Here is a 14,366-nt window from a genome sequence, read left to right as displayed (position 1 = left end):
CCAACTGGGGTTCATTCCCTAGCATCCAAATTCCCTAAGAACTATTGGGTAATGTGCAAATCCCTCTCCCCAACCAAGGCCTGCAAAAACTTCTGGGCTGACTGAACAATCTCAAAACAAAGCAACATATACACTACTACACTGAAATTGTATGTCTAATTAGATCAGTTTCCCAAAGTGGGTGACAGGAGAGGGTGGTTAACTGTCTCAGATGTATATAAGGAACACTTATAGTAGATTTCCAAGGAGGCTCTGAGTGATGGGGTGCTTTCTTAAAAGAGGGTGGTATGTAGAATAAATTCGGGGACCTCTAAATTAGAGCAAAGCACATGTATTATAACTATTTCTGTAAATTAACAATAAATATACAGCAGTAGTCAGAAAATCAGTTTTAAAATACAAATTTTTGATATATTATCTGGAATTTGCCACCAGACTCAAGTTCTTCCAACAATGAGCATGGAAAAATTAGAATATAATAGGGCTGTGGAGTTCATGCACAATTCAATCAGCTAATCAGTGGCTGAATAAATAGCAGTACTCCTACAAAAAAAGGAAAAAAAAAAGAATATAATAGGGCTAACATTTATGGGGTGGGTGAGAGTAATCTGATGTAATTTCAATATCCCAGATTACAAATTGAACAAAGTAATTTGCAATTTGGGATATTGAAATATAGTGTCAAAAATCTGGAATTAATTTTTGATACTGTATTTGCAACTTTGCTGAAAGGAGTTAAAGTTTTAAACTCCAATTATTTTTTATTAAGACTAAGATATAAATTACTTATACATTTTAAAAATAAATATACAATAGACCATGAATGGAAAACTATGCAATTAACTGGTTTACTGTTTATATGACTTTGTACATAAATACATTCTCTATCAATGTCCCATTTTTTTAAAAAAACTACAATAATCCAAGTCTATAATAACAACACATCTGAAGATTACTATCACCAGCACACAGAAGAAGCCGCACATTTTTGTTTTGAGGCCACACTTGGTGGTACTTGAGGGTTACTTCTGACTGTGCACTCAGGAATTACTCCTAGCAGTGCTCAGGGGAACATATGAGGTACCAGGTTCAAACCCGTATCCGGCATGTGCAAGGCAAGCAGGAGTCTACCGTGGTACTATTATTACAGCCATGAAGCCGCACATTCTAAACCACATACATATTTACCTTGCTCTTTTAACACATTGATTCTGTTGCTGCAATGTGTTAATTAAGCCACATCCAAGTGTGAAACACCAGTGATACGCTCGGGCATCAACCTGGCTGTGCTTAAGTAATTACGCCAGCACTGCTCAAGGGGTCACACATGTGCCAGGTGTCGTTCAGGCAAGCGCCTTCACACTCTACTCTCTCTCTGGTCCCTGAATTAACTTTTCGAAGCAAAATGAAGCCAACCTGCTCCGTTGTCATCTGTACTGCAGCATGAACTGGCATACTGTAACTTGGTCCAGCTCGTCCAGAGCCCCAGCTGCTTTCCAAACTGAATCCTAAAGCTTTAAATTTACAAAATCAAAATAAAACCATCAAATTCTTTCAGTTTATATTTATGTAACATTAACAAAATATTTTTGTATAATAAGCTACATTTAAATTCTCTGAATATAACTAGTATTAAAGATTTTATAAAGCTTCTTCCTGTTGTCATTCAAAACATATTTTACTAACTATGGACGAAACATGATGCCATAACACCCAAAAGGAGAGAGAGTAAAAGGGAATGTGCCTGCCACAGAGGCAGGGGCAAGGGGCCTGGTGGGAGGGATACTGGGAAACACTGGTGGTGGAGAATGGGCACTGGTGGAGGGACGGGTATTCGATCATTGTATGACTGAAACGTAATCACGAAAGTTTGTAAATCTGTATCTCATGATGATTCTTTAAAAAAAAATTTTTTAAATAAAATCTGAGCAATTGCACAACACAAAAGTTTGTAAATCTGTATCTCATAATGATTCATTAAAAAAATATTTTTTAATAAAATGTAAGCAATAGCACAGCAGGTAGGGCATTTGCCTTGCACCCAGGTTCGATTCCTCCACCCCTCTTGGAGAGCCTGGCAAGCTACCAATAGTATCTCGCACGCACGACAGAGCCTGACAAGCTCCCTGTGGAGTATTCAATATGCCAAAAACAGTAACAAGTCTCACAATGGAGACGTTACTGGTCCTGCTAGAGCAAATCAATGAAGCACGGGAGGACAGTGCTACAGTACTATATTACTAAAAATAATTCCACAATTTTCACTCCCTATTGGGAGATATTTTTGTTTATAATTTATCAGCAAGACAATGTTTAAAATCAGGAATTTCCAGATACCATCACTGGAGGAAAACAGGGGAGGGAATTCAGGATCACATTTCACATTTGTGTCTGCGCACATGGCACACCTCCTATGAATCGACAGTTACTTCAAAACAAAGAGGTAAAATCAAAATTCAGGAATTTCCTTTAAAACACTCCTGAGTTATAACTTGATGCCTTCAGCATGAATTAATCACCCAAACTGAAGAGAATAAATGCTTATAAAGAGATAGAGCAAGTATTTTACAATTGCAACATTTATACACAAGCAAAATAGTTAAACCCTAAATTTACCTTTTGGAGCAGGACCCAATTTAAATCCATGTTTCTTCAACTGATCTAAAACCGCTTTTCTATTTTCTTCTTTGCCCCAGAAAGTCATATGCAGAGGCATAGTAAAAGCATTGTTTGCACCAAAAGGAACTACCCTATTTATTTAAGAAGGAAAAGAGAGGATATTATACTTTTTGGTTTTTACTATCATTAAGATTAAATTAAATATTCTGAAAATAGCATTCAATTTGCATGAAGTAATAATACAGGAGGAAATCTGGAGGAATCTGAAAAAGAGGAAAGGAGAAGGTATGTGATCATCAATAATCAAAAATAAAAGGTGGTTTAAAGGAAGAGAATACCACAGAAACTGAAAAGGTAAAATACAGCAGGACTGAAATACAAGGATAGTCTGTAACCAAGACTGTCAGACAGGTAAAAGAGTATATTTAGTTGCGATAGCAGAGCTTTTACTAGGAGAAGGGTAGCAATTCATTCTGGGAAAATGAATGATTTGCAAAAATAATTTCTTATCCAAAATTCACTAAAAGTTTGTTCTCAATACCTGAAAAACTTGATGGACTGAGAAAGAAAACAAGTGAGAAGATGTTGCGCTGATCATTTCTCTTCCCAACTCACCCATTTAAATCCTAAACAGCCCATACTTAAAATACGAAACCCTAAAAGACAAAAGGTAACCGAGGAGACTGAGTTTTTAAAAAAGAAGGTGGGGAGAGGGAAAGAGGCGAATTTAGACATGGACAGGACCTGGGACTCTCTGCCTGGGCTTCTAGCTGCTAGCTTGCTCCAGTCAACTGACTGAAGTCATGTGGAAATGAGGATTCTGCATTTCCAGATATTCCACTTGTCAAAAGAAACACTCGAAAGCAACTTTTATAACTCAAAGGAAAAACATTAGGTTTAACAAATAGAATACTCCGATATTCAACTGTGGGAAATAAATTTTAAAGTGCTGCAGACCCAGTCCCAGGCTGCCTGTTTACCACCTTTTATTTAAACAAACACTTTTTCACTCTCAGATTTGGAAAGATGATGCATCTTCTCAAACTCTTGGACCAAAGTCTGTTCATCTCCAAATTCAAGAGTATAGTGAGGGACAGCTATATGCTGGCTAGTCATGAGGGCATGTGAGAAGAGAATGAAAACATTTACTGAAAAGTGGTTTCAGGGAACTATATAAACTCTAACAAACAAATACCACTACAACTCACAATTACTAGAACTAAACACAGAAAGTGCATTACCCTTCAACTTGTGCGAGTTTGTTGTCCATGATATGGGCCAAAGCAGCTGCAAGCTCTTTCTTTAAATGGCCAACCTGATTTCCATTCACATTGTTCACTTTAATTGCATTTTTATCATAAGGGTTACTGGGTTCTCGTTGTAATGCAACCATTTCATTGTTATTAACCTAATAAAAACAATAAACAGATATAATCAACATAAAAATATCTTAATAACTTCCTCATAATTTATCTGGAATTTTCATTCACTGTTTTAATGATTTCTGAGTAAAATTTTATACAGAAGAAACCAGTATTTTCTTAGACTCAATAGGACCAATGTTCCTCATCCACCTTAAATCAAAAGGACAGTATTCTGAGACCTATCGTACATTACAAAGACTGACATTTTACTTTTTAACTTTTGGAGCACAACTGACAGCACTCACGGCATATCCCCGGCTCTGTGCTAGGGGGACCATGTGCATTGCCGGGATAGAACTGTATCAGCCTCATCGAAGGTGAGCATCTAAACCCTTGTACTATCTCTGGCACCAGGTCAACTTTTTAAAGCCTCACATTCCTACTGGCATACACTACCATTATTCCCATTTTTAGGCAAAGATACTAAGGCACAAACACAAACAGTTTACGGATGGGGCCAGAGAAATAGTGGAGTGAATAAGGCACTTGCCTTGCACCCAAGATTTGGTCCCCAACTCTCCATGTGGTTTCCAAGCATACCAGGAGTGATGCAGGGCCAGGAGTAAGCCTTAAGCATAGCTGGGTGTGGCCCCAAACCAAAACCAAACAAAAATACCAAAAGGTATTTACAAAGCCAGAATATGAACCTCAGCGGGATGGTTCCTAAACCCAAAGTGTTTAGCTTAAAAAGTAAAAACTGGGAGATTATAAAGAAGAAACTTTACTGGTATTTGGCATATTGGGTACGCCACGGGGACTACCCCGTGGCGTACCCAATATGCCAAATACCAGTAACAATGATGGGTCTCATTCTCCTAACCCTGAAAGAGCTTTGAACTAATAAAAAATTTCTGTATTTTATTTGTACCATTGGAGATCTCCAAGCCTGCTCGGATCAGGGCTGAGCATCCTCCACCCAGATCCTCCATATTCCAGTAGGCAGGGGTCACACCCACCAACTGGCCCCCTGGCGCCGTGTAATCCCATCAAAGGCCAAGACCCAGAGACTATAAACCCAGCTCCCGGAAGCAGGGTTTTGACATAAAGAGATAATAATGACATCTTATTATTTCATTCTTACTTTGTGGACAAACTGGCAGGCTACCGAACGTAACCTGCCCACACGGCAGAGTCTGGCAAACTCCCTGTGGCGTACCCAATATGCCAAATACCAGTAACAATGATGGGTCTCATTCTCCTAACCCTGAAAGAGCCTTGAATATGGCACTTTAAACAAAAAAAATCTCAGGGTTAGGACGAAGGAGACGTTACTGGGGCCTGCTCGAGGCAATTGACGAACAACAGGATGGTCGTGGTCGTGGTCGTGGTCGTGATCGTGATCGTGATTTGTACCATTCAGATTCCACTTAATTCACTCCTTCTCACTATAAATTACCTATCAGTAATGATAAAAATAGTCATAATCTGTTGCATGTGGGACACCCAGGTTCAATTTCTGGCACAACAGAGTCCCCAGCATCACACCAGGTATGTCCCAAAAAAGAAAAATAAAACAATATGAATTAACTTTTCCAGTACTCTGGAAACTAACACTGACTTGCAGATGGCAGGTCATGTTAATGTATGACAACAGCCGAATATCAGAGCCCTAGTCCAATCTATTAAATAATGCCCTTTAGAATGAACTTGTTGGGATCTTGATGTAGCAGTCCCAGAGGAAGCAGAATCTTGCAATGATTCATCTACCCCAATTGACATAATTTGGCCTGTACATGGCCAAAGTTCCCTAGGACATGAGCACTTTCGAAGGGGCTTTTCTACTTTGCAAAACCGTTTCTATATGGCTTCTAGGTTTCTTAATAAGTTTCTTAATAAGCATTCAATAAGATGTTTATTGAAATAATTTCACAGACAAGGTTAAAGGTAGGGAGGAAAATACAAAAAGATGTCCACAGAGGATTTGAAAAACTATAAAACACTGTTGGAATCCAGGTTACATGCAAGCTACAAGTTGGCTCAAAGCCTTACATTTGCTCCAAAAGACCTTTCGCCCAAGGCACTGCTATATGCTGTGAAATCCTTTATCAGCTGTAGGTGAACATAAGCTACTGAGTTAGTAGAAAGTGGAGGCTTAAGGCAGAGTTCCTAAATGCCTGCCTCTAGATTAAAGGAGTGCCCCCAAACGCAACCAGTTTTAGTAAAAAACAAGAAATGTACTGATCTCATTACCACTATTAGCTGAATACTGAAAAACTAAGTATAGAAACCTGAGTGACAACAAGTAAGAAAGAGGATATTTCACAGTATTAATTCAAAACACTTAAGAAAACAATCACCAAATCAGCAACAACAAACAATGGGAACGAAGAGAGAAGAACACATTGTTTCAGCAACAAAAATATAAAACATGCCAAAAACCAAGAAAGGATGGTTCATGAGTAGGAAAAAAAGTACTATAACTGTGATTAAGAAATTTCACTTACAAGAAAATTTTAATTTAAATTTTAAATTATGTTCAAAGACCCAAAACATGAAAGCAAGAGAACAGATGAAACATAAAAACTAGATTTTTCAGTGAGAAAAAAAAAAGAACATAATTAAAAGACAGGCAAGTACAAAGAACACAAAGTACAAAGACATTGGGGCTGAGGATGTGGCACTGTGGTAGAGGGGACCGACTCTGCACGTGTGGGGCCGGGGTTCCATCCCTGGGCTTCATCCCAATCCCCAAATGACCAGATACGAACCCTACAATGACAACAATAAAACCAGGCGTTTTTAAAAACATGGTAAGGAAACAGACCATGAAAAACTCTAAAGTGAAAAAACCCAATTTAAGGAAATGGTACAGAGTACAGAGGTGGAGGGTCTGGGCACCTTAGCAGTGGTGAGATGAGGTAACTATTCACATCAAGACCATAAATGTCAACACCAGTTTTTTTTTAATTTGATGTATCGGCAATTGTAAACACATTAACTGTTAATTATTAAAAAAGAATTGCGGTGAGGGGAAGCCATAGTCAGCTGTGCTCAGGGCTTACCCCTGGCTAGGGACTCAGGAACCATTCCTGGCTCAGGCTTAGGGACCACCTGGGGTCCCGGGCATCAAACTAGGGAAGGCCGAATGCAAGGTAAATGGCTTTTCTGCTATACTTTTTCTCTCCAGTCCCAATAAATGATTTATTTTAAAAATTCAGAGGGAATAGTCATATGCCTTTCAAAAGGGGTGGGAAAAAAAGACCATAAAACTTTGCGTAAAGAGCAGAATGGGAGTCTCGAAGAAGGAAAAACAAGTTTTGTAATCGTTTATATAAAAACAAAAATAGAGGTCCAAGAGATAGTAGGGAGGGTGAGGCGCCTGGCCTTGCACTTGGCCAAGTCAAGTTCAATCCCCAGCACCCAGATGGCCTCCTGAGCCCTGTAGGGGCGAACCCTCAGTGCAGAGCCAGGAGGAAGCCTGCGTATCACCAGGTGTGGCCCTACAACAAAACCCCCCAAAACTAAGAAAATAAGCTTACAGAAAAATTAACCTTAAGATACAGCATAATGACACTACAGAACTTGCTTCAAGAAAAAAAAAATCTTCCTTTGGTTATCCGGGCAAAAACCAAAAAACCTGCATTCCACTTACAGAGAGGAGACATACTGACATAAGAATTGTCACCAGCAACATTTCATGCAACAGCAATCAAGCTACAAGCTACCATGGAAAGTATGGGTGGACTTGACACTCGGTAAAATTGCCCTTTAAGTGTAAATACTACCATCGTGAACACGTTGTTCCTTCCTGAGGAGTCTCCTGGAGACCGGTGGTGTTCACCTTTCTTACTCCTGAAGGACCTGTGTACCACCCATGGGAGCACAAGGACAGTACAAGCAAGGCACTTGTCTTAAACATGGCCTGGTACCCCATAAAGGCCCCCAAATCCCACCCAGTGATTCCTGAGCACTACCAGGTATGTTCCCTCCACACCACCACCACCACCCAGCCCCACCCAAGGGGGCGGCAGGGGAGTCGCTGCAGTGAACAAGTGGTTTTTGACATTTTTATGTTTGGTGACAGGCTTGGTGACAATCCATGGATTGGCAGCTGCACACCACCAGGACATTTTAAACGTTTTTCACTCCCAGCACCTCTTCACCCAAAAAACGGAACACAGGTAAGTACCACTAAGAACACCTCAAATTCATTAGTCAGTCGATTTTTAAATAACTTCTGGATGTTGTGTGTTCCAGAACCCTCACGTAAAGACCAAATTTTTGTGATCCTTTCCTGCCACATTCTACTGTAAGTTGTGACCCACAGTTTAAGAAGTCGGATTCTAGACAAAACATTTCAGACTCGAACAAAATAATTTGAGAAGCGGCAGTATGAAAAAAAGTATGAAGGAACTTAAAGACGCTATAAATCTAGACCATGAAATTCGTCCCCAAGGAATCTCCAGTGGAACATGCTTCCAACAAGCAACCTAAAATCAACATAAAATCATGGGGGCTAGAGACTGGCTCAATGGGCGGAGCGTATGCTTCATACAAAGGAGGTCCCCGTCCCATTCCTGGCCCTGCACGGTGCGGAGTCAAGAGTCGCCCCAAGCACTGCTGCATGCCTTAGAACCCCCAGGAGTGACCCCCAGCAAAGCCTCAGCACCACCACAGTGCCGCCCTCCCCTGCAGAGCAAAACCGTCAAGATATTTCTCTTCCAGAAAAGGGGGGGGGGCGCATTTGGGCCACATCTGGTAGTGCTCTGGGCCTGCTCCTGGCTCTGCTCAAGAGCAACCTATTGTACTGCCAGGACCTGAACTGGGATGCAAAGCATGCAGGGCGCCACACTTCCAATACTAATTCTCCTGCCACTAAATTTTTTTTTCTTTTGACTTGGGTGGGGCAGGAGGGGTGAAAAACTGTAAGAAGATACTTTTAAACAATCAAGGAAACTGATTTTGGATTACTGAAGAAATGCAACATAAATTACTACTTTGGGAAGGGGAAGCATGCAGCCATTGGTGGAGGCAAGTTGATGCTAGCCATGAGACTGATGCTGAACATTGTAATGCCTGAAACTTTACTATGGTTAGAATCGCAAATTACAGTTCCTAAATAATTGGTGTGGGGGCGGGAAGAAATTGTTATTTTGTTAAATATAAAAACAAAGGGGAGGAAAATGTATAAACTTTTTCTATGCACTGTAGCATTGTCCTCCCTGTTGTTCCAGTGGGCACCAGCAACGTCTCCATTGTGAGACTCGTTGTTACTGTGTTTGGCATATCCAATATGCCACAGGGAACTAGCTTGCCAGGCTCTGCCGTGCGGGTGGGATACTTTCAGTAGCTTTGCTGGGCTCTCAGAGAGGGATGGAAAAATCGAACCTGGGTTGGCAGCGTGCAAGGCAAACGTCCTACCCACTGTGCTGCTATTGCTCCAGCCCAAACTTTTTATATATACATACTGAATTATACCAGTGTGAAATGTTACTGTTATTTAGATTTTTTTTTTCTTTTTGGGTCACAGCTGGCAATGCACAGAGGTTACGCCTGGCTCATGCACTCAGGAATTACTCCTGGCGGTGCTTGGGGGACCATATGGAATGCTGGGAATTGAGCTCGGGTCAGCCCGTGCAAGGCAAACGCCCTACCTGCTGTACTATCGCTCCAACCCAAACTATTTATTTACATACTGAATTATATCAGTGTGAAATATTATTGTTATTTAGAATTTTTGGCATAAGAACACACACACACAAAAACAATGAAGCAAAATGCAAAATCTCTACGGAAATTTATTACTAAAGCATTGTTGGAATTTTACATAAATTAAAAAATAAAAACTGCAGGCATATCGTCCAGAGATAACACAGGGGCAAACTAGGTAACCACAACAAATACAATTACACGTCAGAGAGTATCATATAGTCTCTACCTGTGTCTCTTCCAGAGAACAAGGCCAGACACAGGAAAAGTTGGGAGACACGCCTTTCACTCAAAAATCAAAACAACAGTATCTTGAAAATAAAAAACTCCCTTCCTCCATAGAAGTTAACCCAAAATCAAACTAGGAAGAAGTACAAAATGTGCTGAAAGTCACAAGGAGCAATCCCCCGAACATCGATGGTAGCTGATATCCAACCATTCTTTTGGGCAAATCACCGAACCAAGCCAAACTGGAGTCTTGCTCTCTGAGGGGATAACAGATGTCTACCCACAGTTGAGTCACTGTAGCAACGAAAGCCTCTCCAACACAAAGAATGACAAAAAAAAGTCAAAACAGGAAGCTTTCCTTGCAGGCAGCCCCAGCTTAGGGACCGGTAACCCACAGGGTCCCCTGAGCGCTGACAGGAGTGATCCCGAGTGCAGAGAAAGGAGTTAGCCCGAGCATCCTGGGATGTGACCCAAACACACACAGAACCCAAAAAATAAATAAAACGAGTTTTTTTTGTTCTCTCCGCCCTAAACATACTTCTATTGAAGTAGCCTAAAGATGACTTCTACACAGCACAGGACTTTCCAGGGAAACACCATGAACACCCCAACTTTGATTCGCGATCTGAAGTCACACTCACAACTCCCGTGTAATAGCGCAGTCCGACCACATGCCCTCTCAAAGTCCCGAACAAGACTGAGTCCAGCTCTTCGTCACTGGTCAGGAAGTCGTCCGGAGGAATGACATCTTGGAATTCAAAGCGCGGGAAGAAAGTCGGGTAGGAGAGGCGCGGGAAACTCCCGTGGACTCCATACTGGACGGTCTGCAAGTACTTCCAAACGGGATCTCTACTCAGGAGGAACAAAGACAAGACAGACAAGACATGACACTAGCCGAGTACGTCTCCAGACACACTGACAGACCTTTGCGCTTGCTGGACCTCAAGAAACGCTGGGCGAGAACGCGGACCTCGAGCGCTGCTCTAGCTAAAGCGGGCGCTGGAGGCAGCGCGGGAGGGTTCCACTCCAGGGCAACACACGCGCACGCGCGCGCACACGCGCACACACACACACACTCCACAAAAAGCCCCCAAAGCGAGTGTGGAAGGTTTCCACTCCAGGTCAACACACACGCGCACGCACACGCACACACACACACACTCCACAAAAAGCCCCCAAAGCGAGTGTGGAAGGTTTCCACTCCAGGTTAACACACACGCGCACACACACGCACACGCACACACACACTCCACAAAAAGCCCCCAAAGCCAGTGTGGAAGGTTTCCACTCCAGGTCAACACACACGCGCACACACACGCACACGCACACACACACACACTCCACAAAAAGCCCCCAAAGCGAGTGTGGAAGGTTTCCACTCCAGGTCAACACACACGCGCACGCACACGCACACGCACACACACACACTCCACAAAAAGCCCCCAAAGCGAGTGTGGAAGGTTTCCACTCCAGGTCAACACACACGCACACGCACACACACACACACTCCACAAAAAGCCCCCAAAGCGAGTGTGGAAGGTTTCCACTCCAGGTCAACACACACGCGCACGCACACGCACACGCACACACACACACACTCCACAAAAAGCCCCCAAAGCGAGTGTGGAAGGTTTCCACTCCAGGTCAACACACACGCGCACGCACACGCACACGCTCACACACACACACACTCCACAAAAAGCCCCCAAAGCGAGTGTGGAAGGTTTCCACTCCAGGTCAACACACACGCGCACGCACACGCACACACACACACTCCACAAAAAGCCCCCAAAGCGAGTGTGGAAGGTTTCCACTCCAGGTCAACACACACGCACACGCACACACACACACACTCCACAAAAAGCCCCCAAAGCGAGTGTGGAAGGTTTCCACTCCAGGTCAACACACACGCGCACGCACACGCACACGCACACACACACACACACACACACTCCACAAAAAGCCCCCAAAGCGAGTGTGGAAGGTTTCCACTCCAGGTCAACACACACGCGCACGCACACGCACACGCACACACACACACACACTCCACAAAAAGCCCCCAAAGCGAGTGTGGAAGGTTTCCACTCCAGGTCAACACACACGCGCACGCACACGCACACGCACACACACACACACACTCCACAAAAAGCCCCCAAAGCGAGTGTGGAAGGTTTCCACTCCAGGTCAACACACACGCGCACGCACACGCACACACACACACACACACACTCCACAAAAACCCCCAAAGCGAGTGTGGAAGGTTTCCACTCCAGGTCAACGCACACACACACACACACACTCCACAAAAAGCCCCCAAAGCGAGTGTGGAAGGTTTCCACTCCAGGTCAACACACACGCGCACGCACACGCACACGCACACACACACACACACTCCACAAAAAGCCCCCAAAGCGAGTGTGGAAGGTTTCCACTCCAGGTCAACACACACGCGCACGCACACGCACACACACACACACACACACACTCCACAAAAACCCCCAAAGCGAGTGTGGAAGGTTTCCACTCCAGGTCAACGCACACACACACACACACACTCCACAAAAAGCCCCCAAAGCGAGTGTGGAAGGTTTCAACTCCAGGTCAACACACACGCGCACGCACGCGCACGCACGCGCACACACACACACACACACTCTCTCTCTCTCTCTCTTTCTCCAAACAAAAGCCCCCACTACGAGTATGGAAGGTTTCCATTCCAGGTCAACACACAGACACACAAACACACACACACACTCCAAACAAAAGCCCCCACTGCGAGTGTGGAAGGTTTCCATTCCAGTCATCGCGCACACACGCGGGCGCACGCACACGCGCGCACACGCACACTCTCTTTCTTCAAACAAAAGCCCCCACTGCGAGTATGGAAGGTTTCCACTCCAGGTCAACACACAGACACACAAACACGCACACACACACACTCCAAACAAAAGCCCCCACTGCAAGTGTGGAAGGTTTCCATTCCAGTCAACGCGCACACACGCGGGCGCACGCACACGCGCACGCACACACACGCGTGCACACACAGTCTCTCGACACGAATGCCCCGACCGAAGATCCACAAATCTCTTTTCCTGCACGCACACACACACACACACTCCAAACAAAAGCCCCCACTGCGAGTGCGGGAGGTTTCCACTCCAGGTCAACACACACACACAGCTTCTCGACACGAAACCCCCTACCGAAGATGCACAAGCCTCTTTTCCTGCACGCGCGCGCGCGCACACACGAGACACGGGAATCCCGAGGGTCCACAAACCTCCTTCCCTGCGTGGTGCCGCGGCCGCGCGCGACCCCCACCCACCCGCGGGCGCCGCCGGGGACCCACAAAGGCGGCGGGGGCCAGGCGAGGCCCGCTGCGGACGGCGACCCGCGTCCCCGCCCCGCGCCGCCCGGGCACAAATCCCGCGACCCAGGGGCCCCGCCGGGCCCGGCCCGGGGCTCGCGGCGGCCGTCAGCCCGCGCCGGCCCCCGACTGCGCGCACGGGAAGCCCGGGCGCCGCGGGGTCGCGGGTCGCGCCGCCCGCCGCCCCGCCCCGGCCCCGGCCCGGGCCGAACAATGGGCGCGGCGCGGCGAAGCAAGGCGAGGCGGGGGGCGGCGGGCGGCGGGCGGCGGGCGGCGGCCCCGGCCCGCGCCCCGGGAGGTCGGGCCCGGCCGGGGGCCCGCGGGCCGTTGCCCCGGCGCCCCCCCGCCCCCTTCACCTCTTGAACATCCAGGACATGGCGCCGCGCGCGGGCTCGCGGGCGGGGGGCGGCCGGCGTCTCCGAGGGGCCGCGGAGCCGAGGAGCCCGGCGCCGGGTCCGAGCGCGGGCGGGCGGAGGGCGGCCGGCCGCGGGAGACGCAGCGAGTCCAGGCGACGTCGACGCCGTCCCCTCCCGGCAGCCAGCCGCGAGGGGGCGGGGCGTGACGCCCGGCGACGGGCAGCGCCGCCACCCAATCGCGGGAGGAGGCGGGCGCAGGCGAGCCAATGGGCGCGCGGCGAGGAGGGGACTCCGCCCCGCGCCGCGCTCCGGAGCCCGCGGGGATCCCGCGGCGGGGCGGCTCCATCCGGGCCCTTCCCCGCCCCCCGGGCGGCCGCGCGGGAAAGCCCGGCCCGGCCGCCCGCCCGCGACCCCCGGCCGCGCCTCCCGCCGCCTCGCCCGGCCCCGCGGAACGCAGCCTCGCGCGGGGCCGACCCCGCCGGGCGCGCCCCTCGGGTCGGGCGGGGCCCGCCGCGTCCCCCTGCTGCGGCAGCTGAGGCGGGCTGAGGGGCGCCGAGGCGGCGAAGGCAGCTGAGGCGGGAGCCGAGGGCGCCCGTGGGAGACGCGGGCCGGGAAAGCCGGGGCGCCGGGGCGGGGGAGGAAGCCGGGCTCCAGGTGGACGGCGGGCCGGGCGTCTGCGTGTGGGTGGGCCGGGAGCGGGCCAGGGGGTCTGGACGGGAGGGC

The 14,366-nt window shown here is 47.1% G+C and overlaps 1 protein-coding gene across 6 annotated transcripts in view; it reads right to left on the bottom strand.

Annotated features, from left to right (window-relative positions):
- The window catches only part of HLTF (helicase like transcription factor), a 63,196-nt gene extending 49,518 nt beyond the window's left edge, over positions 1-13,678 (bottom strand). For all 6 annotated transcript variants that reach the window (XM_056121380.1, XM_056121378.1, XM_056121383.1 and 3 more), the window contains exons 1-5: positions 13,644-13,678; positions 10,562-10,769; positions 3,861-4,027; positions 2,617-2,750; positions 1,417-1,514 (exon numbers count right to left, since the gene is read on the bottom strand). In XM_056121380.1, the coding sequence (XP_055977355.1) occupies positions 1,417-1,514; positions 2,617-2,750; positions 3,861-4,027; positions 10,562-10,769; positions 13,644-13,663 (627 nt within the window). In that variant the 5' untranslated portion in view covers positions 13,664-13,678. The remainder of the gene's footprint in view (positions 1-1,416; positions 1,515-2,616; positions 2,751-3,860; positions 4,028-10,561; positions 10,770-13,643) is intronic.
- Between the last annotated feature and the right edge of the window lie 688 nt (positions 13,679-14,366).

This window comes from Sorex fumeus, unplaced genomic scaffold (genome assembly GCF_029834395.1).
Source record: "Sorex fumeus unplaced genomic scaffold, SorFum_2.1 ptg000044l, whole genome shotgun sequence".
NCBI lineage: Eukaryota > Metazoa > Chordata > Mammalia > Eulipotyphla > Soricidae > Sorex > Sorex fumeus.
The sequence above is the reverse complement of the archived record's forward strand: the minus strand, read 5'-3'. Positions and strand labels throughout refer to the sequence as shown.